This window comes from Amphiprion ocellaris, chromosome 12 (assembly GCF_022539595.1).
Source record: "Amphiprion ocellaris isolate individual 3 ecotype Okinawa chromosome 12, ASM2253959v1, whole genome shotgun sequence".
Classification (NCBI taxonomy): Eukaryota; Metazoa; Chordata; class Actinopteri; family Pomacentridae; genus Amphiprion; species Amphiprion ocellaris.
The window spans coordinates 21,512,059-21,533,840 of NC_072777.1; the positions used below are offsets into that span (position 1 = coordinate 21,512,059).

General features: G+C 43.2%; 1 protein-coding gene across 1 annotated transcript in view; it reads right to left on the reverse strand.

The window, feature by feature from the left end:
- The window catches only part of tnfrsf21 (tumor necrosis factor receptor superfamily, member 21), a 67,249-nt gene that overhangs the window by 11,312 nt on the left and 34,155 nt on the right, over nt 1-21,782 (reverse strand). Inside the window, exon 4 of the mRNA XM_023278561.3 lies at nt 14,788-15,053. Within this exon, the coding sequence (XP_023134329.2) occupies nt 14,788-15,053 (266 nt within the window). The remainder of the gene's footprint in view (nt 1-14,787; nt 15,054-21,782) is intronic.

Below are 21,782 nucleotides of genomic sequence, written 5' to 3' on the forward strand. Positions count from 1 at the left end.
TAAATGCAAGCAGCATCGAGGGACAGGAAGTCATGCTTGAAAAAAGCACACAAGCTCAACACATCGGATTCTCAAATCTGTGGCGCAGATCTGAACTTCTTGTGGCTGCTGGTTTTCTGTTAATCTTGGCTCAGTTTTTTGCTTCGCAGCTTGGTCTGTCAGGTTAATGATACGCTGCTACACTGCACTAACAAGAAAATAACACAACACAAATTATGAAAAAACTACAACAGGAAAAGATGAAGTCAATGAAACTACAACTTCATGACCATACTAAGCATTTCTCAGAGCAGAAAGATTAAGGTGTGTTAAAAGCAGTTTTTTTTTTTAACGTATAAGTTAATTAACGACACTGCCATCAAGTAAACAGTGACAAATTTTCCTCTGAAATGTAGCTCGTAATTTCTTACAGAATAACCCTTTGGAAGTCAGTTATCTAATCAAATCAAATTTCATAGGTTCTTACATATTTAGGTACACAGGTTATGAACCTTGAACTTAAACTAGTAGCAAACTGTGTGGACATACCTACTCAATCAAGTGTTTTTTAAAATATTTTTAATATTCTCTCCAAAATATAACCATTCTGAAGACATTAAAACTATTAAATGTGAATATGAATGAAATATGAATGGAATTATGTTGCTACAAAATTACTTGAAGGAGCCACTGCTTGCCTTGACAATAGCTTTGCACACTATTGACAAATTCTTAACCAACTTCCTGAGGATGTTGTCTGGAACAGTTTCCATGTAAGGTCTTACTAAAGCGCTCAATCCACGAGGAAATACACACAGTTAGTATTCAAAACCTGTGCATCTAAATGAGCCATCGGTAATTCCGTAGTGTTGTGATATCACATATATGAAGTCACCAACCTAAACCATGCCCTCAGTGTGGCCCATTAGACTCATCATCCAACGTTTTTGGGGTTTTTTTGGATGTTTTTTGCAGGGAGTTTAGCCCACGTCCCAATTCCAACTCTAAAATGTCACAGCAACGAATAAACAAAGCTCACCTAAAGGGTCTGCTTTTGGCAGCAATAGCAAACACAAGAGTCTTGGACAAGCTCCAGGTGACAACGTCATAAAGCGAAACAAAAGGCAGCTACTCTGAAGAATCCAGTCATCAGCTAAACCTGCTTTATCCTATAGAGGGTTGAGGGGGGCTGGAGCCGATCCAAAGGACAAGACGCAGGGCACTAAGGAATGGGAAGAACATGCAAACCCCAAACACAACCGACCAGCAGCTTCAACCACTGCATCACTGTGCAGCATATCATTTGAATTTTACACACATCCAAGCCTTGAAAAAGCTCCAACTGCTAGTCTTTGCAGAAAATGAGTGTAAAATGTATACATTTTGCAACCTTATGGCCTTTAACTGCGTCTCTGTACTGTATTGAAATTAATTAAACGGCAGTTGACAGATTAGGCACAGCGTATAACCTCAATTGCACAGTGCTGACAAACATCAGCAGCCCACTGCTATGAGAACAGTTTGTCCCCTCACCACAGCATCAGTGCCCACTCATGTAGAGAACTTTGCCACTCTTTTCTGAAGGCCCTGCAAACCACACGGAGTCTCCTTTCCTTAAGCTGGCAGCCCGGGACACAGCAGAGGGGTCACTGACAGGAAGAACAGTGCCGCTGTTTCAGAAAACTCCTCAGGCTAATGTGTGTGTGGGAGCAAAAAGACGAAGCTGCTGACTTCAACTGTTAGCACAACACAATGGCCTGCTGGGGACAGGAGCTCGGACACACAAACGCCACTTCTATATGCGCACATATACAAACTAAGCCAGGAACTTAATAATAATAATAATAAATTTTATTTATAAAGCGCTTTTCCAAAAGCTCAAAGACGCTGTACATAAAATACAATAAGATAGAACAAAACAGATAATTAAAATCAGTAGATAGTAAACAAGTTCAAGATAAAATACAGAATCACTTAAGGAAAGCAGATCTAAAAAGGTGAGTCTTTAAAAGGGATTTAAATGTGGTGAGGTTGGTGCAGTCACGGAGGGCATGGGGGAGTGAGTTCCAGAGTGTGGGGGCGGCAATGGCGAAGGCTCTGTCCCCCCAATGTCGCCGGCTGGTCCTGTGCGGGATGGAAAGGAGGTTTGTGTGGGAGGAACGGAGATTCCTGGGGGGGGTGTAGGGGAGGAGCAAATCGGTAAGGTAAGAGGGGGCTAGATTATGGATGGACTTGAAGGTGAGGAGAAGCAGTTTGTACTGGATGCGGTGTGAAATGGGGAGCCAATGGAGGTTCCGCAGGACGGGTGTGACATGGTCGTGAGAACAGGTTCGGGTGAGGAGTCGGGCAGCAGAGTTCTGAATGAGTTGAAGTTTATTGAGAACTTTGGAGGTGGAGCCGAAGAGAACGCTATTGCAGTAGTCAAGGCGGGAAGTGACGAAGGCATGAATGAGGGTTTCAGCGGCTGAGAAGGAGAGGAAGGGGCGGAGACGGGCGACGTTGCGGAGATGGAAATAGGCAGTTTTGGTGATCTGATTAATGTGGGGTTCAAAAGTGAGGTTGCTGTCAAATATCACACCGAGGTTGCGGATGTGAGCAGAAGGAGATAGGGTGGTGTTATCAATGGTAATGGGGGGGTGGGGAAATGGTGTGAGTGATTTAGGTCCAATAAGGATGAGATCAGTCTTGTCACAGTTTAGCAGGAGAAAATTTTTCCTCATCCAGGATTTAATGTCGGCCAGGCAGCTGGAGAGAGAGGGGAGGGTGGTGGTGGCGGTGGTGTTGGTGGAGATGTAGAGTTGGATATCGTCGGCGTAGCAATGGAAGTGTAGGTTGTGGCGGCGGATGATGTTGCCGAGGGGGAGGAGGTACAGGATAAAGAGGAGGGGGCCAAGTACTGATCCTTGAGGGACACCATGGGACAGGGGGGCGGTGGGTGATGTGCAGTTGTTGACCTTGATGAATTGTTGTCGATTAGTGAGATATGATGTGAACCAGGTGAGGGCGGTGCCGGTGATGTTAACGGAGGATTGAAGGCGGGACAGGAGGATGGAGTGATTGATTGTGTCAAATGCTGCAGAGAGGTCGAGAAGAATGAGGATGGTGACTTGTCCAGAGTCTGAGGAGAGGAGGAGATCATTGGTGACCTTGAGGAGAGCAGTTTCAGTGCTGTGATGAGAGCGGAATCCGGATTGAAAGGTTTCATACAGGTTGTTGGAGGTGAGGTGAGTTTTCAACTGGGCAGCGACGACACGTTCTAATGTTTTGGATATGAAGGGGAGATTGGAGATGGGCCGGAAGTTGTGAGGGGAGGTTGGATCCAAACCAGGTTTTTTGAGGATGGGGGAGACAGAGGCGAGCTTGAGGGGTGAGGGGACACAGCCAGTACTGAGGGAAGTGTTGATGATGTTAGAGATGAGGGGGGCGATAACAGGGAGGCAGTTTTTGAGGAGGGCAGTGGGGATGGGGTCCAGGCAGGATGTGGAGTTTTTAGTTCCAGTGATGAATTTGGGCAGGTCGAGGGGGGAAACGGGCGAGAAGTGGGCCAGGGGGGGAAAGTTCAGAGGGTTTGGTGGAGGAGAGGGGGGATCAAGTGAAGTGGGAGAGGTGACAAGGCTGCTGTGGATGGAGATGATTTTGTTATGAAAAAAAGAGAGGAATAGGTTGCATTTGTCAGTGGTGAACGAGTTTGAGACGGTGTCCGGGGGGGCAAGGAGTTTATTGACAGTTGAGAAGAGGGATTTGGGGTTGTTGGAGCTGGTATTGATCAGGTCAGAGTAGAAAGTGGACCGTGCAGATTTCAGGGCGTCTTTGTATTGTTGGAGGAAGTCGGAGTAGGCTTGGCGGTGAACTGTCAGGTTTGTTTTCTTGACAAGACGTTCTAGCTGTCGTTTATGGGCTTTCATGAGGTGGAGTTCAGGGGTGTACCATGGAGCAGAGTGGGAGAAAGTAACTAATTTGGATTTGAGGGGAGCAAGCTGATCAAGACAGGAAGAGAGAGTATGATTGTAGTGGTTGATGAGGTCAGTGGGGTTATTGATTGACGGGGGAGGGGAGACGGACAATGCAGTGGTCAGTGAGGCGGAGAATACAGAGGGGGAGAGTGATCTGGTGTTTCTAAAAAAGATTGTCCGTTTTTCCTTGGGCAGGGGGGTGGGGAGGCTGATGTCCATAGTTATTGCTAGGTGGTCAGAGATGGAGAGATGACAGCTGGAGATATTTAGGACTGTAAGACCAGAGGAGCAAACCAGATCGAGGATGTGTCCATGGTTGTGGGTGGGGAAATTGACATGCTGGGTGAGGTTGAGTGATTGTAGGAGATCTAGGAAGTCAGAGGCAGATTTACTGTGAAGGTTGTCCATGTGAAAGTTGAAGTCACCAAGGATGAGGACTGACGGAGATGTAGCTAATAGCTGGGTGGCAAAGTGGGAAAAGTCAGGGAGAAATGAGGGGTTTGGTTTAGGTGGGCGGTAAATGATAGCAGTGACCATTGGGGTGGGACCGGGTGATTTAAAAACAAGGTGTTCAAAGGAGGGGGAGGCAGGGATGGAAAGTGGGATGGTTGTGAAGACCTGTTTGTGGATGACTGCGATGCCGCCTCCTCGACCTTCTGGGCGGGGTGAGTTGAGGTACGTGTATCCGGAGGGGGTGGCTTGGTTGAGTGGGTAGAAGTCCAGTGGTTTGTGCCATGTTTCGGTTAGACAGAGGAAGTCCAGTTTATTGTCCAGGATGAATAATTGTAGAATGGGGCCTTTGCTGGTGACGGAGCGGGTGTTGAAGAGGGCAAAGTTCAGGTGAAGTGTGGATGTGTGATTAGGGGAGGGCTTCTGGGGACAAGGCTGTGAGGTCCGTGGAAGTGGGCGAAGGTTAGCAAAATGGGAGTTTCTGAGGGAGGGCTGCCGAGGTTGTCTGAAGCTGATGATGGTGGGGATTTGGCAGCTTGTTGAATTCTGGTACTGCGGGGGTGACGGGCAAGGGGAGCCAGAGGGGGGAGGCAGTGGGTGTGCTGGAGGGGAAGATGGGGGGAGTTCCAGGTGGGGACAGAGGGGGGCGCTGTAGCTGGGAGGCGGTTCAGTGGAGCGTGAAGAAGAGATGGATGTAAACACTGGCACTAGTCAGTCTGAAGTGTGGACGGTGTATTGGATATTTGAGATTAAAAGTGATCTGCCGGACCTGTTTGGATGGATGCCATCACTGTTAAAATATTCTGGCCTGTTCCAGAAACAGTTAAAATTGTCAATAAAGTTAATTCTGCTGGCACGGCAGAACGAGCTAATCCAAGTGTTCAGGCTGAGCAGTCTGCTGAAGCGCTCAGAGTTGTTGTTTACCGTTGGTAGGGGCCCGCTAATAAAAATAGACTTTCCGCAGTCTTTCAGTAAGTCCGTCAGATTTTGAAAATCACGTTTTGTCTGCTCAGACTGGGGGCGCGCTGTGTCGTTGCAGCCGACGTGAAGGATAATGCGGTGTACAGAGGAGGGGAGTGAGCGGAGAACGGAAGGAATTTTAACAGCGATGTCTGCAGCTGTAGCACCGGGGAATGACAGTGTGATAGCGTTAATGAACCTGATGCCTCTCATGATACTGTCGCCAATGATGAGCGTAGAGGGGGCGAAGAGTGGGGCAAGTGGTGGACGGGAGGTTGTGAACTTACGGGAGAGGTGGCGTGGAGGGCTTCCGGCTGAGGTTGCGGCGGGGCTGGTGTGCAGAGGAGCCGCCGCGGGTGCCAGCTGTCCCTGTGGCTCGGTGTCGGTAAGGGTGGAGGTGATGGTGGAGCGATGGAAACGCGGCGATGAGGAGTCTACAAACTCGGGTTGTAGACAGCTGCCATGATGGTCCAAGTCTTTGCCGACGGACCCGGCGGAGTGGCGGCGAACCGCGTCCCGCAGCAGACGTCGTCGGGAGGTTGCGGAGGATATCCGGGTTTGGGACCGCTGGGTTTGTTGCTCTCCGGAGGAGGACCGAGTGCTGCCGGTCGCCCGCGGAGGGGAGACCCTGCCGGTGGAGCCAGGCTGAGCCCGGGGGCCACCGCACGTTTGCGCGGAGGTGGTCTTTGCGCCGGCGTCCAGCGGCGACCGGGAAGTAGCCGCCCCCGATGAGGAGGCCGGCCGATCCGCAGCGTTGGACGTCGGGGGGTCCAGAGCCTTTGGCGGTCCGTCGTCTGTTCGGATGGGAGCCGCAGAGGCTCCGGCAGCTGGCAGGTTGGAGGAAGAGGAGGCGTCGCCGCCGATCAGCGTCGCCGCCGGGTTGGCGGGCCGGGGCTTGGCCGGTAGGGACAGAGCCGCAAAGCTGATGAGATTTGGTCGGGCCGGGGAGACGGTGTGGTCGTTGCGGCTGCTTTTGCCACGAATGACGACCTCGGACCAGGATGGATGTCGGTTCGGGGTTGAACAGGACGAGGGCCGGGGGCTGACGGGGACCCACGGGAGGGTGTCATGGAGGGAGGACTGGACTGAAGCGAGGTAGCGGGACTGCTTGCAGGCGACGTTCATGTAGGAGGTGAGTATATCTGATTTGATTTTTAGCTCCTCAGTTAGACGACGGATGTCAGCCTTCAGGCGGATGATGGTTGTGTTGGCTGCATCTAGTTCAGAGGTGTGGGGGGGGGCAGACAAGGAAGTGGTGTCCGGTGAAGAGTCCCTGGCTGTGTCCGCCATGTCCCTGGCTTCCGAAAACTAAACAGTGAACTAGGATTGTTACTGTGGTGCTATAAAGCCCTTATCTGCTGCTGTTTGCATCCAAACACTGTAACACTGTAACACACCGACGTGTTGAGCCACCGCAGCTAGTTAGCCGCTGCTGATAGCACTGTCCGTTAGCAGTTAGCTGCGGTTAGCCTCTGACCGGCGAAGTCTGAAAGTTCTTTACAAGGTGGTTTACGCTCAAAGTCTTTTCATCAGAAGGTGTAGCTTTGTACAAAAATAAAAATCTGTCAAAAGTCTGTCACGGCAGGACAAGGAGTTTGTCTCGCTGCGACTAATAATAATGTGGGAGCGGGAGCCCGACAAAACACGTCCTTCAGTCAGCCGTCATCACGTGATATGCCAGAGCTGGCAGATTTACAGCGCTATGAAGGACACAGGAGACACACACACAGTGGGAATATTTTCATTGATTTGATTAAACTTGTAACAGCAAAGAATCTTACCCAGCTTTAATTACTCCCAAAAACGACGAGCCCTTCGCTAAAATGCACCTACAGCAGGAGTCGTCATGTTCAGCCTTTCCCACTAATTCGTCTCCAGTATGACATTTAAAGTAGATCTGCAGTAGATAAGCTGCTCCCAGATTGCATTAAAGCACACTTAATGTCAAATACACTCACAAACACATGCAGATAATCTAGCCGGGTTGTCTTTAAACAAATCAGTACAGTTTCAGGGAAATTTTTGTCCTTTTTTCCAGAAAGTAATGGATGTGGTTTCATTTTATCATCTTTTGAGGTTTGTTATGGAAGGGACTGAAAGACGTCTAATGGGACCTTAGTCATAAACACTCAATTAGAGCAGAAATTGCATTTGATTGTGCCTCATTGTGGCTGGAAGGGTGGAAAAAAGAGCACTGCAGTGCTGTAGCTTTTTGTGCATTTATTTCACACAGAAAGAAGAAAGTTAAGAAAAGGGAAGGAGACTGAGATAGACAGAGGATATTATCTACTACCTTCTCCTGTGAATTACAATCACTGAAACCCATTCACCCATATATATATATATATATATATATATATATATATATATATATACACACACACACACACACATTCAGGCTTAGATTCCATATATGCAGACTTTCATTATGTATATTCAGACTTTCATTCCATATATTCAGACTTTCATTCCATATATTGTCTCAATGGTGGTCTAACAATTTTTTCCATGACTATACATATATGATTGAACAATGTGATTCCCCTTTTTACCTTTCTACCACAAAACAGATGCAAAATCAACTCAACTCAAAAACTAAACATTGTAGCAATCTCTCAATCTCATAGTGGAAAGACAGTCTAAATACCAACAAATGTACCGCAAATGCACATACATCCACTTATGTGCTTTATTAAGTTATGTGTGTTTTGTGATATATAACTAGCTGCTGCAACTCTGTACCTTGCACTTGTATCAGATAAATATCATCATGTATAGCAACTGGCATCACTGGGAATATGTCCATAGAAGCTCACAGAGATGCTAATAATGCTGGTTTTATCTTCGGCGTTAAAGTCAATTGATGCTATCTGTAGCTGCATGGCTGTAAGGGTCCATATGCCATCAAATTCATCATCTACCCAAGTCCATGAGGGTCCACAACACCCCTGCAGATGTCCATGTACCTTGGCCAAAATCTGGGACTGCATTGGCCGCATCCACGTCAACTTTGCATCTGTGTCAGTTTGAGAAAATGAATGAAAATCAACGATGTTTCAAGGGAAGGCTGTGTTCAATTATCCATACTTCTATAATTCATCATTAAGAAGACTGTAATTGAAGTAGTTGACTTTGCAGATGTTTTCTTTTGGACATACTTTCCAACAATGGATCACAAACTCAGTGAGAAGGTCTAAATTCTCCAGCTATCCTGTGCTACATCCACTTCCTGTGCTTGGAGTGGGAAGGCACCAAACCCCAGCAGCAGGTTATTGCATAGCGCTGAGCACACCTCTGGAATAATAGGTGATGTGGTTCTACAGCCTAACGTTTAACAAAGTCACAGCCAGTCTCAGAAACACCCACTGGAGCCATGTGTGCTTGATGGTTGGGCCAATGCAACACATCTATGCAGGAGACCAATGTGTACCATCTTTGTAGTATGAATGGAGCATAGAGTGCGTCACGAATCAGATGAGACAGTCATGGGAACCAAAAATTATCCTTGAATGTTCTATCTGAAGTGGTGATTTGTTCAGATTCCAAGGTGACACCATAGACTGTAGCTCATGACGCAGTTTTCCCTTTTATATATCTTATACCGGTGGAGTCCCCACATTGACCTGATAATAACCTGAGCCAGGCTTAATCTATGAGCCTGCTAAGGAATGATTCCATGGGAAAAATGAACAGACTAGCTTTGCGTGATCTACAAAAGGATAGTTCTGGTTTATGAAAACATGGGGCTTGTTTTCATTGTATCTGTCGACACCAAACTAAAGACTGACACCTTAGAATAACGCAACAGCAAAGTACAATTTAGCAACACAAAATGAGCCAGGTTATCTATAATATTATGGTTTTATTTGATTGGCAAACCCAGAAATGTTGGCAAAAAAAAGTGTCACAGCTCTGGAGAGCTGTATGAGCACAACTATTATTTGGTTTCCCTGCACTGCTGTACTTCTTTTTATTAATTCTGTTGCATCCCCAGATCTCAGTATTTAATTTGCTGGATAGGAATGGTGTCCAAAACTGAAAATAACACTAATCTTGAGAATTAAATCTTTGTATCTATAATATTCTTACAGGGAAAATTGAACTGCCAGCTTCCTCAGTGCTTCACCTCACAGCGACACAGACTCAGAACTCTGGAGCTTTCATCATTTGGTCATGAGCCATCGTCAAATTCTGATTTGCCGGCAGCTCTTGTTCCAAAACACAAATGAAATTAAGTTTTCAGAGCCAGAATTCTCAGCACTTGGCCAGATAACAGTTGAGTAATGGTACTGATCAACAAAACTGACAGCAGCAATATTTGTGATTTTAGATTTGTGAGTGTATTCGGTCCCTTTCAAATGGTATTATGTTAATATGGAGTACAATGAGTTTAAGTCTGTGTTCCTGTAGGTGTGAGCTTCCTACTCTGCTGAGCTTTGGTTTTCTTTGTGGTTATTAGAAAGGATTGAGTCTCGATGCTAAAAAAAAAAAAACAAAACAGGAAATCTTCTCTGCATTCAACTAATAATCAGTTCCACTAAAGTTGTAGTCATTAAGCCATGCACACCAACGCAAATCCATTTCTCAAGAGCGGCTTCTGTGAAGTGAAAGGTCAATTATTCCTTCGCCCTCTTGAGTCTTTCTTTGGCTTTTCACAGACTTGCACAAACATTTAGGACTCTGCTTTGAATTGGTAAACAGGAAAATCTAAAAAGCCACAAAATCTCAGCTTTCCTCTTCACTGATTCCTCCTGTTTTCCAGCCCTCCCCTAGGACAGCAGCTCCGTCTGCTGCAGTCTCCAACATGATGCATTCATTAGCTCTGCACAGGAGACTTATCGAAATGAAACAGCATGGCTGCCCTTTAATCACTTATTTGTACATACTGACGCCAGGGCCAGAGAAGCAGGCAGGCACAGCGGTATCTCTATTAAACATTCATTTAAAACATGAATTAAACATACATTTTTGACTTTAGGGAACTTTAATCACGAGTTACGTTGTTTGTAGATGGAAAATAGTACTTGTCAGCCTCTGGTTAATGATTTAGAACATATTTTGCAGCATTTACAGAACAAAATGGAGCCGATTTTTAGACTTGTATCAGTATCACTGTGGTGAGTACGCCTATTTAAAGTCCTATTTTAGCTCTGGCTCTCTGCTAGGCAAACTCACTTCTTTGGAGGATGCTTCACTGTGAGGGGGAACAGACAGAGAGAGGGGAGGAAGAGAATAGCATCAGTCTTCTGTCTGGTTTCAACTCTCATGCAGCAGCAAAGATAAAAATAGAAACATCCATCAAACAGCTGATGCTCAGTTTTTTCCAGTGGGAATGCCATTGATACTGTGATGACGCAACGTCCAATGTCATATATCGCTGTTATGTAAAAGACGTTTTGACATGCTTCCTACTAGAGTCACACTGACCTGCTGTGAAATGAAGAACATGCTGTTCACAGACTGATTCTGACACTTAAAATCCTTCCATATGCTGCACATATATTGTACATCCTGCAAACATTTTTTCTTGATTTCTCTTCCATGTCTTTTTTTTTAACCTCCATACAGCTTTTGCCTGCACTGAAGCTTCCGGTTACAACAAGAGCAGAGCTGAAATCTCATTTTGTTCAATCAGTGTGAATCATGGTCTGCACTGTATTTGTTGCCCTCTACAAGAAACACGAGGAAAAGAAACACTTGGCGAGACATAAAAGCCTTCAGAAGACATACTAGACTTTTGTGTAAGGTTGTATAATGTCTTGTTTATAGGGCAATAAAGCTTAACCGACACCTCAATCATAAGGATTTGGAGGGCAATTGCAAACAAAAGCCCTGATCTTGCTTGGTATCACTGCAGTGACAAGGAGCAGAAATATCAGGAACATCACTGAGGCAACAGAAAGATCCAGACAGCTGTGGATTAAGAGACAAGACCCATGGGGAAAGGTAACAGCTACCTGATCAATGACAGATGGGTCATCTGGGAGAGGATATCTGATATTGGAAGACCTCAAACACCCAAATGACCCCAGGAAACATCACTCACAACGTTCTCAGGTGCATATACAGGTGTAATTTTACAAACCACCTACCTTTGCCTGTGAGTTTTTCATTTGGTTTGTTAGGAAAAAAACAGGCAGCATGCACATGGATAAAAGTATGCGGACACAGATTTGATTGAAAACCATAGGCATCAATGTGCTGCTGGTGCAACAGTTTCGAATTCTGCTGCAGGGATTTGCCTCCAGATTCGGATGTGATCAGTCCAATAAATGACCTTTAATCAGAGCACATCATTCCCATACGTATCTGCCAACAGCAGACACATTATCGTCCATTCCAGTCATAGATAAACAGAAAGTAACCCAGACGATGTTGGAAATCAGTTGCGGTCATGTGAAAAAGTGCATGTAAAGTCTCTACCGGAGTGGACAAAATGGTGCTTCATCACATATGGTAGTGACAGTGTCATGTACCAGGGCTTAGGGAAGCAGTATAAAACCACTCGGTTTTGGTTTAATAAAGTCATTTATTGCTTAGTAGCATAATTAACAGACAAATTAGCGAATACGACTAAGAATAACAGGGCCTCAGGGTGTTGCTAAATCAATTTAAGTAGTAAAATCAAAAGGCAGCGGACAGTGTTCCAACCTACTAAGTAATCTTGTAAAGGAAACAAAAGAAAACAACTTAACTCCCAAGACAAACTGAAGAACATGGGCAGCAACATCCCTGTTTCAGGTCAGGAATCAATAGAAGTGTGTGCAAAATTAGTTTTGGTAAACTTTACCAAACGCAGAATGAAAGACAGCAAATTAAAGCAAAAGTCAGAACAAGATCTACAGTAAGTCAGAAAATCAAACTAAACATATGGTCCAAGAGGAGACTCAGTGTTGAGTCTAAGCAGGTCTGAATTAAGCCTTCTTCATCCCCACCAGTATCCAAAGGCAGACTTTTGTTCCTCTATGTAAATGCTAAATCACAACTTCCCCACCATTAAATGGGGTGATAACAGAGCACCTGTCATGGTCTTGGTTTTTATATCTATTTCCTGTTGTATTTTGTAATTCCCAGTCCTTGTGTGTCTCTTGTTGTTGTACTTCCTTCCTTTGACTGTTTCCTTCCTCTTTTGATTTCTCTGATAGGTTTCACTTGTGTCTCGTCTCCCCGTTCAGTTTACGGTGTATAAATAAATAGTCCTGTCTGTCCCTTGTGTTGTGCCAGTTTGTCCTGTTTGCCCACCTCATGTTGACCTTTTTGATTCTCTACATCTGTTTCTGGTTCAGACACTTTTGGATTTCTCTAGATTTGTTATTTTTGATCTTCAATCTGACTTTTACTTTGGATTATTTTCGGGACTTCCAGCTGTCTTTTGTTTGCTCTCCTGCCAACCTTTGTAAGTTACTATTGCTTTAATAAATGTCTTTTTGCCTCTACCAGTCAGTGTTTTTTGTGTATGCACCTGGGTCCTCCTGTGAACATGCCATGGCAGCACCATTAAATTGGCCTACTGAGTCTACGAGCTGGGGGAGGTGGTTTCTACCTTCACCTACAGTACATATAGGAATGATATACACTAATGATGCCTACTGATTTGTCTGACATCCAAATTGTTTGGATTTGAAGGCAACTCAGGAAAAAACATCTCTGCCATACCTTGCTTTGTGTGTGACATTAAAAACAGTGCCAGTGTGTAAAATGATGTGGACTAGTTCATGCTGAGGTATTTCCACTGCCTGTATTTAACACACTGTATTCTCCATAAGATCGTCCCTCACTGAACAATTTTAATATCTATTATCTTATTCAGCATCAACGCATTAAGGACGATGGAAAAACATTCTCTGGAGATAATCTGCTGATTATTAAGCACTGAAGAAAGAACCATTTATAACTGGCTGGCACGTCTTTGCTCGAACAAGAGTGTAACTGTGCAGTGGTGATCTTGGGAAGGCGGTGAAGAGGACTAATTTGATAGAATTCACTGAAAAGTCAGAGGAAGAAGAAAGGGGGGAAGTAAATGGTGACGAAGGATCCAGTGTGGCCCCAGTGACCCCTGTGTTTATGGATTTCTGTTTGTGTTGTGAAGAGATTGTCAGGCTGCTCACTGGTGGCCTATGAGGAAGTTCGGACATGTGAACTACCGTCATGCTGCTGCATGCGTGCAACAGGCTGCATCACGTCAATACATGTGAGCAGGTCTGATAGGATGAAGGTGAAACAGAGGAGCTAGATATCAGATTTGTGTTGGTCAAACTGCACTGCGCTCTAAAAATACCAAGAGGCAGAAGCAAGAGAACGCAGAGGCAGTTAGATGTTTAGTGCAGCACTGAACATAAATAAAGGCTAGTGGTTTGTTATCAACTTACAATATTGATCAATAAAATTCATCAACCATTACTTTCAGTTCGGATAATTACCACTAAAGTTTTCATATGTTTGGCCACTTATACAAAACATATATTTTCAACTTTTAACATCAAATAATTGTGAAATAATAATAATAATAATAATAATAATAATGGGAAGAAAAAGTTCAGTCAAATATCCAATAACAGCATATAATTTATTAAATGTGCAAAACATGTTTTTTTTGTTGCCTTTTCTGTCTCATGAATTCAACCCTTTATTACCTTAAAACTCAAATGTTAATATAAAGCAAAACAGATTATATATTTATCAAGTCACGTGTGAATCATTAAAGTTTTTGGCATTTGTGTGAACAATTTAAAATAAAGCCTCAATAACTACAGCTTCCAAAAAGCTGATTTAATGGATTAACTATATTTAGGATTTTAACAAGTCTGAGCACCTACTGTGATATATATTGCCCTACAAAAGCAAAAAGAAAAAAAAAGACAAATTGACATACAGTCATTAGGAGATGCATTGACATGTCTCAATTAACAGAGTAACAAATGTATTAATGTCTAAAAAGCTCTCTAGAGTCCATTGTTTATTCCATGCTGGGCACTGTAACCTCCCCTCAGTCTGTCATGTCTTGTTTAGTTCCTCTTCACACATTCATTCTGGCCTCAACCAAAAAGAAATCTGATCCAAAGTCACGCCATTTCCTTGCTTCTCCCAACAAGCACTTTTCCAAAACTGCGCAGCACGCAGGGAGAAGCTGCAGCACCGAGAGTAATTACCGTTTAAACATCAAGTCATCCTCTCAAGGCAAAGTGTTGCTTTAATGTGAGGAATGCAGCTGATCTGCGGGGACACACCAGAAAGCCTTCCACCCAGATTAGATGTCAGTCTGAGAGACACGCAGAGAACAGAGTGTTCTACAGCATGTGCCAGACATGTTGACAGAGCGGCTGATGGAAAAGATGTGAAGAGGCAAAGGGGGCAGATATTTTCCAGCTGAGTATATCTGAGAAAACCATTTAAAACAGGACACGCCGGTACTAGAATGACTCGCTCACACATGCATGTAACTTACCTGTGGGTTGTCCTCCATGACACAGCGGATCTTCTCCACCACGTCGATGCGCCTCTGCCGGTGCAGGGCGTTGATCAGTTTGGCCAGGTTGGCGTCGCTGTCCCGGATGGTCCAGTGCTGCAGCGCGGCGTAGGCCCGCTCATGATCGGACGAGTAGCCGTTGGAGAAGGCAGCCACCTCCCGCTCCGTGGCATTGGCCAGAGACTGATAGATATCGATCCACTGGGTGCCCACATGGGCTGCAACCAGCTTCAGGATGTCCACCCCTGAACATAGAGAGAAAGAAATAAAGTTGCTTTACCACTAATCAGTCATCCAACATCAAACATTAAAAAAAGGACACTCAGATAATTGCTAAAATTTCTTCTTAATTGAATAAAGTCAAGTCAGAAGCACACCAAAAGCATGCTTATGATTTTCTTTAGGTCGTGCATCGTAAATTTGTCCTCCAGGGTCAGACTGTCAACACCAAGTTTTACAAAAATGTTATAAGGTGTTCGAGGGAGAACATTTGCCATAAATGACCTGAACTGTGGTGTGATGGTAGGCTGGTGCTCCATCATGTCAACAATTGTCACTTGCCCTTCGCCTACCTTTCTATGTTGTATCACTGTTAATTTTTATGTCTCAATGTGATTCTAAAGCTAAAGTTACTTCTGCCATAAGGTCGACACATATATCAGAAAGCAAACTTCCAGTCAGTGCAGAGAAAAATGCATTCTCAATATAACGCATTCCCAGAACTAGTAGCTCCATAAAAGCCAAATACTGCGAACTACATGGTGCCCATTCCATGTATTAACTACAATGTCTCTTATAGAGCATCAAGTTCCCTACAGGACCAACCTACCAAAAAGAGAACAAGCCCATCCAAGTCAAGACAAGCAATTCAGAGCTGAGTTGATACCAAAATTCAGAACTTGACAGTATTGTCATTGGTTGTCTATCTATAGGTATTGGCGATAATGAACAATGACAAAAACTACATGAATAATGGTGAAAGGTGCAGGTATAGCAACTTGCACTGGATAATCACTGACAAGTTTTAGACAATATAGATAGGTAGTACGCAAATGGAGTCACAAAGCATTTCAAATGAAAGTGGGAAACACCTTGAATGTCTTTAAGGTGCGTAAGTAGAACTTAGTATTCAGAACTGTGGAAAGCAATGGTACAATTTAAAATTTCAGATATCTTCAATATATGTCAGCATAAACATATCAAATTATGGGGTAGAGATCCTTTCACAAACACACGTGCTTACTATCCCACTGTTTTTGCTGAGCCTGCCATTACACAAAACACCGAAATGCATTCACTTTTGTAGCAGTCCTGGGAATACTTTAAAGCAAGTTGAAGAATCCACTCAGTTTACCTGATCCACCTCTTAACAGACACCTCGGCTTATTTACATACACGGGGGGGGTGGTGCAAGAGGCAGCAAGTCATGCCATCGGCCTCAGATCTTTAACATGCAGACACACCACCTGCTGTGTGGTTGGAAGTGGCGAAACACACGGAGTCGCTAATCTTCAGGACTGACAGCTGTTGATCCGCTGCTGCTGAGGCAGGAAAAGACTGTCATTCTGAAAAGCCTATGTGGTTCCACCAAACATGCCAGTGTCAGTCTAGTTCCAATCAATCACCAAGAGGAAGGAGCGTGTTTTTCATATGCCGGACGTCAAAAACACTCCAAGCTAAATTGAATTTACAAATGTGGGAGCTCCCCAATGCTAAAGCATGATTTATAACCATGGTTCAATGGCCTTTTTGCTTTGTTTAACTGAGTTCACACCACCAACTTTAACCAGGGCCTGTAAACAGAAGTCACATGGACTCACAAGTGTCATGTTGTGTAAGCCGTAAAGGAGGTCAAAGATTTTGTGGGGAGTGGTCAAAACAAATACTTTACTGGTGCTATGCATGATGAGCTTATGGACCTGTCTACACCTGTTATTTATGCGGTGCTCATACCAGCTAAGTGGAAGTACGCATCTGGTAAAGCTCATGAGGACACACGGAACAACAAAACTATTTGTTTTGCCCTTTCAGATGATGCTTTGTTCTGGTACACAAACAATTTCGTGCATTTCTTTTTACATAGCTACCTTTTTGGGGGTCTGTGGGCTGGTTGGGTTAAAAGTGTGAATGCAAACAAGAAGCACAGGAGTCTAAATACACTGTTTTTACTATCCTCTATGTCAGTGACCAGGTCCTACTTCCTACTTGCCTACACAGTCCTATACACCGAGCAGTCACAACATTCTGACCACTGCCAGGTGAAGTGAAAAACATTGACCATCTTGCTATAATGCAATGTTCTGCTGGGAAACCTTGAGTCCTGGCCTTCATGTGAATGTTTGACATGTACCACCCACCTAAATATTGCAGATCAAGCAATCCCTCAACCCCCCATGGAAGCAGCAGTCCTTGATGCCACTTGCCACCCTCAGGAGGACAATGCACCCTGACACACCTCAAAAACTGCTCAGCAGTAGCCCAGGGAACACGACAGAGCTAAGCTGCTTACCTGACTTCCACACTCTCCAGATCCAAATCTTATTGAGCATCTGTGGGATGTGCCAGGATAAGCCTAATCTAGACAGGTCCCACCCTGCAACCCACAGGACCAATAAAATTCCCTGCCACCATCCCGGTGCCACAGGACATCCCCAGAAGTCCTGTGTCCATGCCCCACTGGGTCAGAGGAGTTTTAGCAGCATAAGGGGATCAACACAACATTAGGCAGGTGGTCATAATGTTTTGCCTGATTGGTGTACATCTCCTCTGATACTGTCAGTACTGTAGCACCACTGTATGATCTGTACACATGAGGAACCAATATAATAACAGTTGTCATTGTGTTTTTATTATTTTCTGAACAACTGATGCTTAATGTTACTGTTGCAACTAACTTTATGAAGTTATTAGTCTCGTAGGAGTTAGCAGACAGCTTCAGGATCAAGATACTCGTTTGTTGTTATCATAGACTGCAAATAATTCTACCCATTGGTGTGTAAGCTATTCTATTGCAGCTTTGAGTTCGGCATTTGTTGGTTGTCATGATGCCGTTTTGAACCCGCACAAGGTGAGCGAGAATTGGATCTGACCTGAAAATCACAAAGTAGCCCTGCCAGTAAACATGCCCCAGTCTATGGTCTATTTTACTCTAAATGGGTCCATAATTTACAAAATGCTGTATTCAGAAAGTCCTAAAGGAATATGTCTGAGTCAGCTCTCTTGATTTAGCTTTTCGAATGAGTTGAGCTACTAAAATATCCAGTGGGGGGAGAAGTTTTTTTTTTTAGATCCAGTACCAACACAGCAATGTAAAAATAGTCTATTAGATGAGAAAGTCAAGCATGAAAAACCTTAAGAAGTGCAAAGGGCTAGTTTGGTCCTGCTCAGTGATTTTTTTAACACATGCAGTATGACGTGATTAGACTATTACTAGTGAAGCATTAGTGATTGAGCAGCATGTTATTGTTGTAGCTATTTTGGACTTATTTCTGTCCAGATTTATATACACGCACAGTACATCTGGAGATTAATATAGAGGAAAGAAGAAGAAACAAAGTTCTGATATACAAATCCTTTTTCAGTTTTGGGATTTTTTCTCCCATCTTTGTATTTGGATGAGATATTCAATCATTTGGTCACTATTTAATGGACCTGTTCCCAACATATGTGACCCAGAATGCATTTTTTTTTTGTAAGAAGCTGAAAAGGTTGAAAACTACTAGCTTAATCTTTGTCAACGTCATTTTAAAAGCTCGTTATATTGCGCATTGTGTAAAATATTTACTTTAACAGAAAATGAAGCTGTCAGATAAATGTAGTTGAGTAGAAAATACTGCATTTCCTTTGAAATCTGATGGAGTGGAAACATGAAATTGAAATATTAATGTACAAGCACTTCAAAGTTGTACAAAACCACAGCACTGGAGTAAATATATCCATTTACTCTACACTACTGTAAATATCTACTATATTAGAGGGGAAAAAAGCATCTGGCATGAGTCCATATTCCTTTGGGCTTTGGAAAGATCAATTTCTGAGTATTTTATTCATATTTATTTTCTTTCTTTGTCTTAACGTGGACTGAAAATGGCCTTTAAGGAGAGCTGGGAAAAGCTGTAGTTTTCAGAGAAGTGCACAAGACCAGGATGGATTCTGTTTAGTCAACTAATCTTCAACAGCTAGTCACAGCTGTCCAGACAGCTGTCAGAGTTGTATCTCATTACTAGGGCAGGTTGCCATGGAAATACGGCAGATTTTGACTAATGTGCTGTAAGCGTGACCCACTAAATTCCCTCAAATGGCTGCAGGCTTTACATTGTGCTTCACAGTCTCCATTATGACAAACACTTTCACTCTCCAGCCGTGAATACTGATTTTTCCCCAACAGCTCCCCCGTCCAAACATCCTGCTGCCTGCTCAGACTCTCTCTGCTCCACTTCCTCCTCGACTGTTATGTGATTTGACAATGACTCGGCTAGAAGCATAAACGCTGACTCATCTGTTTGTGTGGCAGGTTTCAATCCCATGAATGTTTTCATCGCTGCACCTTCCACAGAGCCACACATTGAGCAACGCATGCATACGTGAACAATTAGGTCAAGAGACATTTCTTAACCCCACAACTTGAATGACTTGTTGTGTTTTCTGAAGGTTTTTCAAAAGGCACATGACCTTTTTGTCACCTGATTGGATAATCAGTGGAGTCTATGGTATGTATCTAGATGGAAGCGCTGTGGTTCTTCTTGTGCTAGACATGTTTAATATGATTAAGGCAGACAAAATTAATTTATTAACCAAAACAAATCAGCAGTAAACAAGACAAGCTGTACTTTGCTTCAACACATGCGTTGGATTCCTGGATTTAGACATAATTTGATCATTTTGATTACATTTACTATCCTTAAATTTCAGTCGTGATTGAATTTTGTGACTGTTTAGCCCAAAACGACCCATGTATGAAACCACTTGGGTCTAGAGACCCGACCTAGAAAAAACATACTTAAATTGCTAAAAATTTTGTGGAAAAATCAATCAGTTCCAGGTGGATTGTGCAATCAGCTTGAGGAAGTGAAGTTAATCTACATTATTTATATGTGTAAAGTTGAACTTAAGATAACTTGGACGGTTAACTTTGTGAGTTTGATCAATAGCAAGACTTGAGACAAGAGCAAGTGTTTGTCAGTTCTGACCTTTGAGGGACCTGCAGAGTCCAAAACAAATGAAATTATTGTAGCTTATCAGCTGTGTTGCCTCATTCACTTGTGTTCAACATTCTTTCCTGGAGTAAAACTGCTCCACTAAATAGCAATGACTTACACACAGCTCTGAGACATCTTGTGTGCAAACTGTGTGGACATGAGCAGGTTAACAAGTTAGTAAAATTGAAAAGTAGCATAAAATGGAGTTTTTTTCTCCTCCATCGCTGCTCTCCATGCAGGTGATCTGACTTGATGTAGTCACAGCAACTTTTCAGTTATACATTTGCTTCCGTCTTGTCTTTAGAGATGTGTCTGAGTCAACTTAACTCCGCTGAGCGACATTTCATTGTCATATTTATTTCCTCTTTCTTTAAAAATGGAAAGAATTGTTGGATTTTTACACAGTCCCTGAACTTTTCAGCTGTGACATACCTTTTCTTAGTGTAACTTAAATCTAAAACTTAAAGCTATTTAAAGTTAAATCTAAGCTGTAAAACTGTGATATCTCATCAAATCTACTTTATTCTCCATGTCTCATTTAAACGTTAGTCAAAAATATACTGACTGCATTAACCAGATTCTGTAAAAATCAAAAAAATGTGCGCTCCTTGTGTTCACGAGAAGATAGTAGTGACTCAGCTGAAACTAACAGTCTTTTTGTAATGAGTCTATTTCCACTCTCCATATTTTCTTTCACTGATACTTAATCAAAAAATAGAATTCATATCTAAATCATAATTTGACACTGATATAGAGAATAATCTTGATTTTAACTTTAAAAAACATTTTTTTTAAATTATATAGTCTGACATATTTCATTCCTCCACGCTACTGAACTTGTCATCTAAAAATGATCACACTGGCTGATAATCAACCTGATTATAATGAGTATACCGATAGAAATACCTGAGAACTATCACCCTTCATATTGTCATTTTCATTTCAGACATATCATCAGGCCCAGGTAGATGTGCTTTTTTTCTCTGTATGAAACTCCTTTTTACACCTTTTTACATCTCTTTGCTTCCTTTTGGTTTAGTGAACTGACTTTAATTTTTTGCTTTTTTTTGTTTACAACTTTTCAATCTAATTAAAAAAACAACTTGAATCTCTTGATTTTATCTGATTCTTTAAAGCCTAATTTTCCCCTCTTAAGCTTCTCGTACTACAGTAATGTTACTATCAGAGCATCAACGCAGGGTAAATTCCTCCACTTTTGATAAGCCCCAGGTTGATCCCTGATTAGAGTCTGCTGTAGCAAAACATGCTAAGTGCATCAATCCCGGATGATTCAGGAAGACTGGAGCAGAGGGATTAAATGGATGTCAGCCAGCGGCAGCGAGTCATGGCTTGACACATATATGCTCACGTTCACGTGTCCATAAATGTATACACACACAGAGAAATGCAAGCCTGCACAGCCTGAGAGGGAAGACATGTGAAGCCTGCACACATGCTTACGAAGAAATGCTGACTGACCTCAAAGGACACGTGTGCAACCCCCCATGATATTAATTCTACGACTGATATCCTTACCAGTACCTAGACTGCATGAGTTCAACCCGAGTTTTGAATCTAAACTAACCCTAACATTAACCCTTATCTGAAAACCCAACACCAAACCCAAACCACTGTCTTAAAATGATCCCATAAGCAGCCGAAAACCAGCTTCACCCGACCTCATTTTCTAAAATGCCCCTCGCCAAATGGCTTAAAGCTCAAAGGTAAAACAGATCACACACACACACACACACACACACACACACACACAGTTAT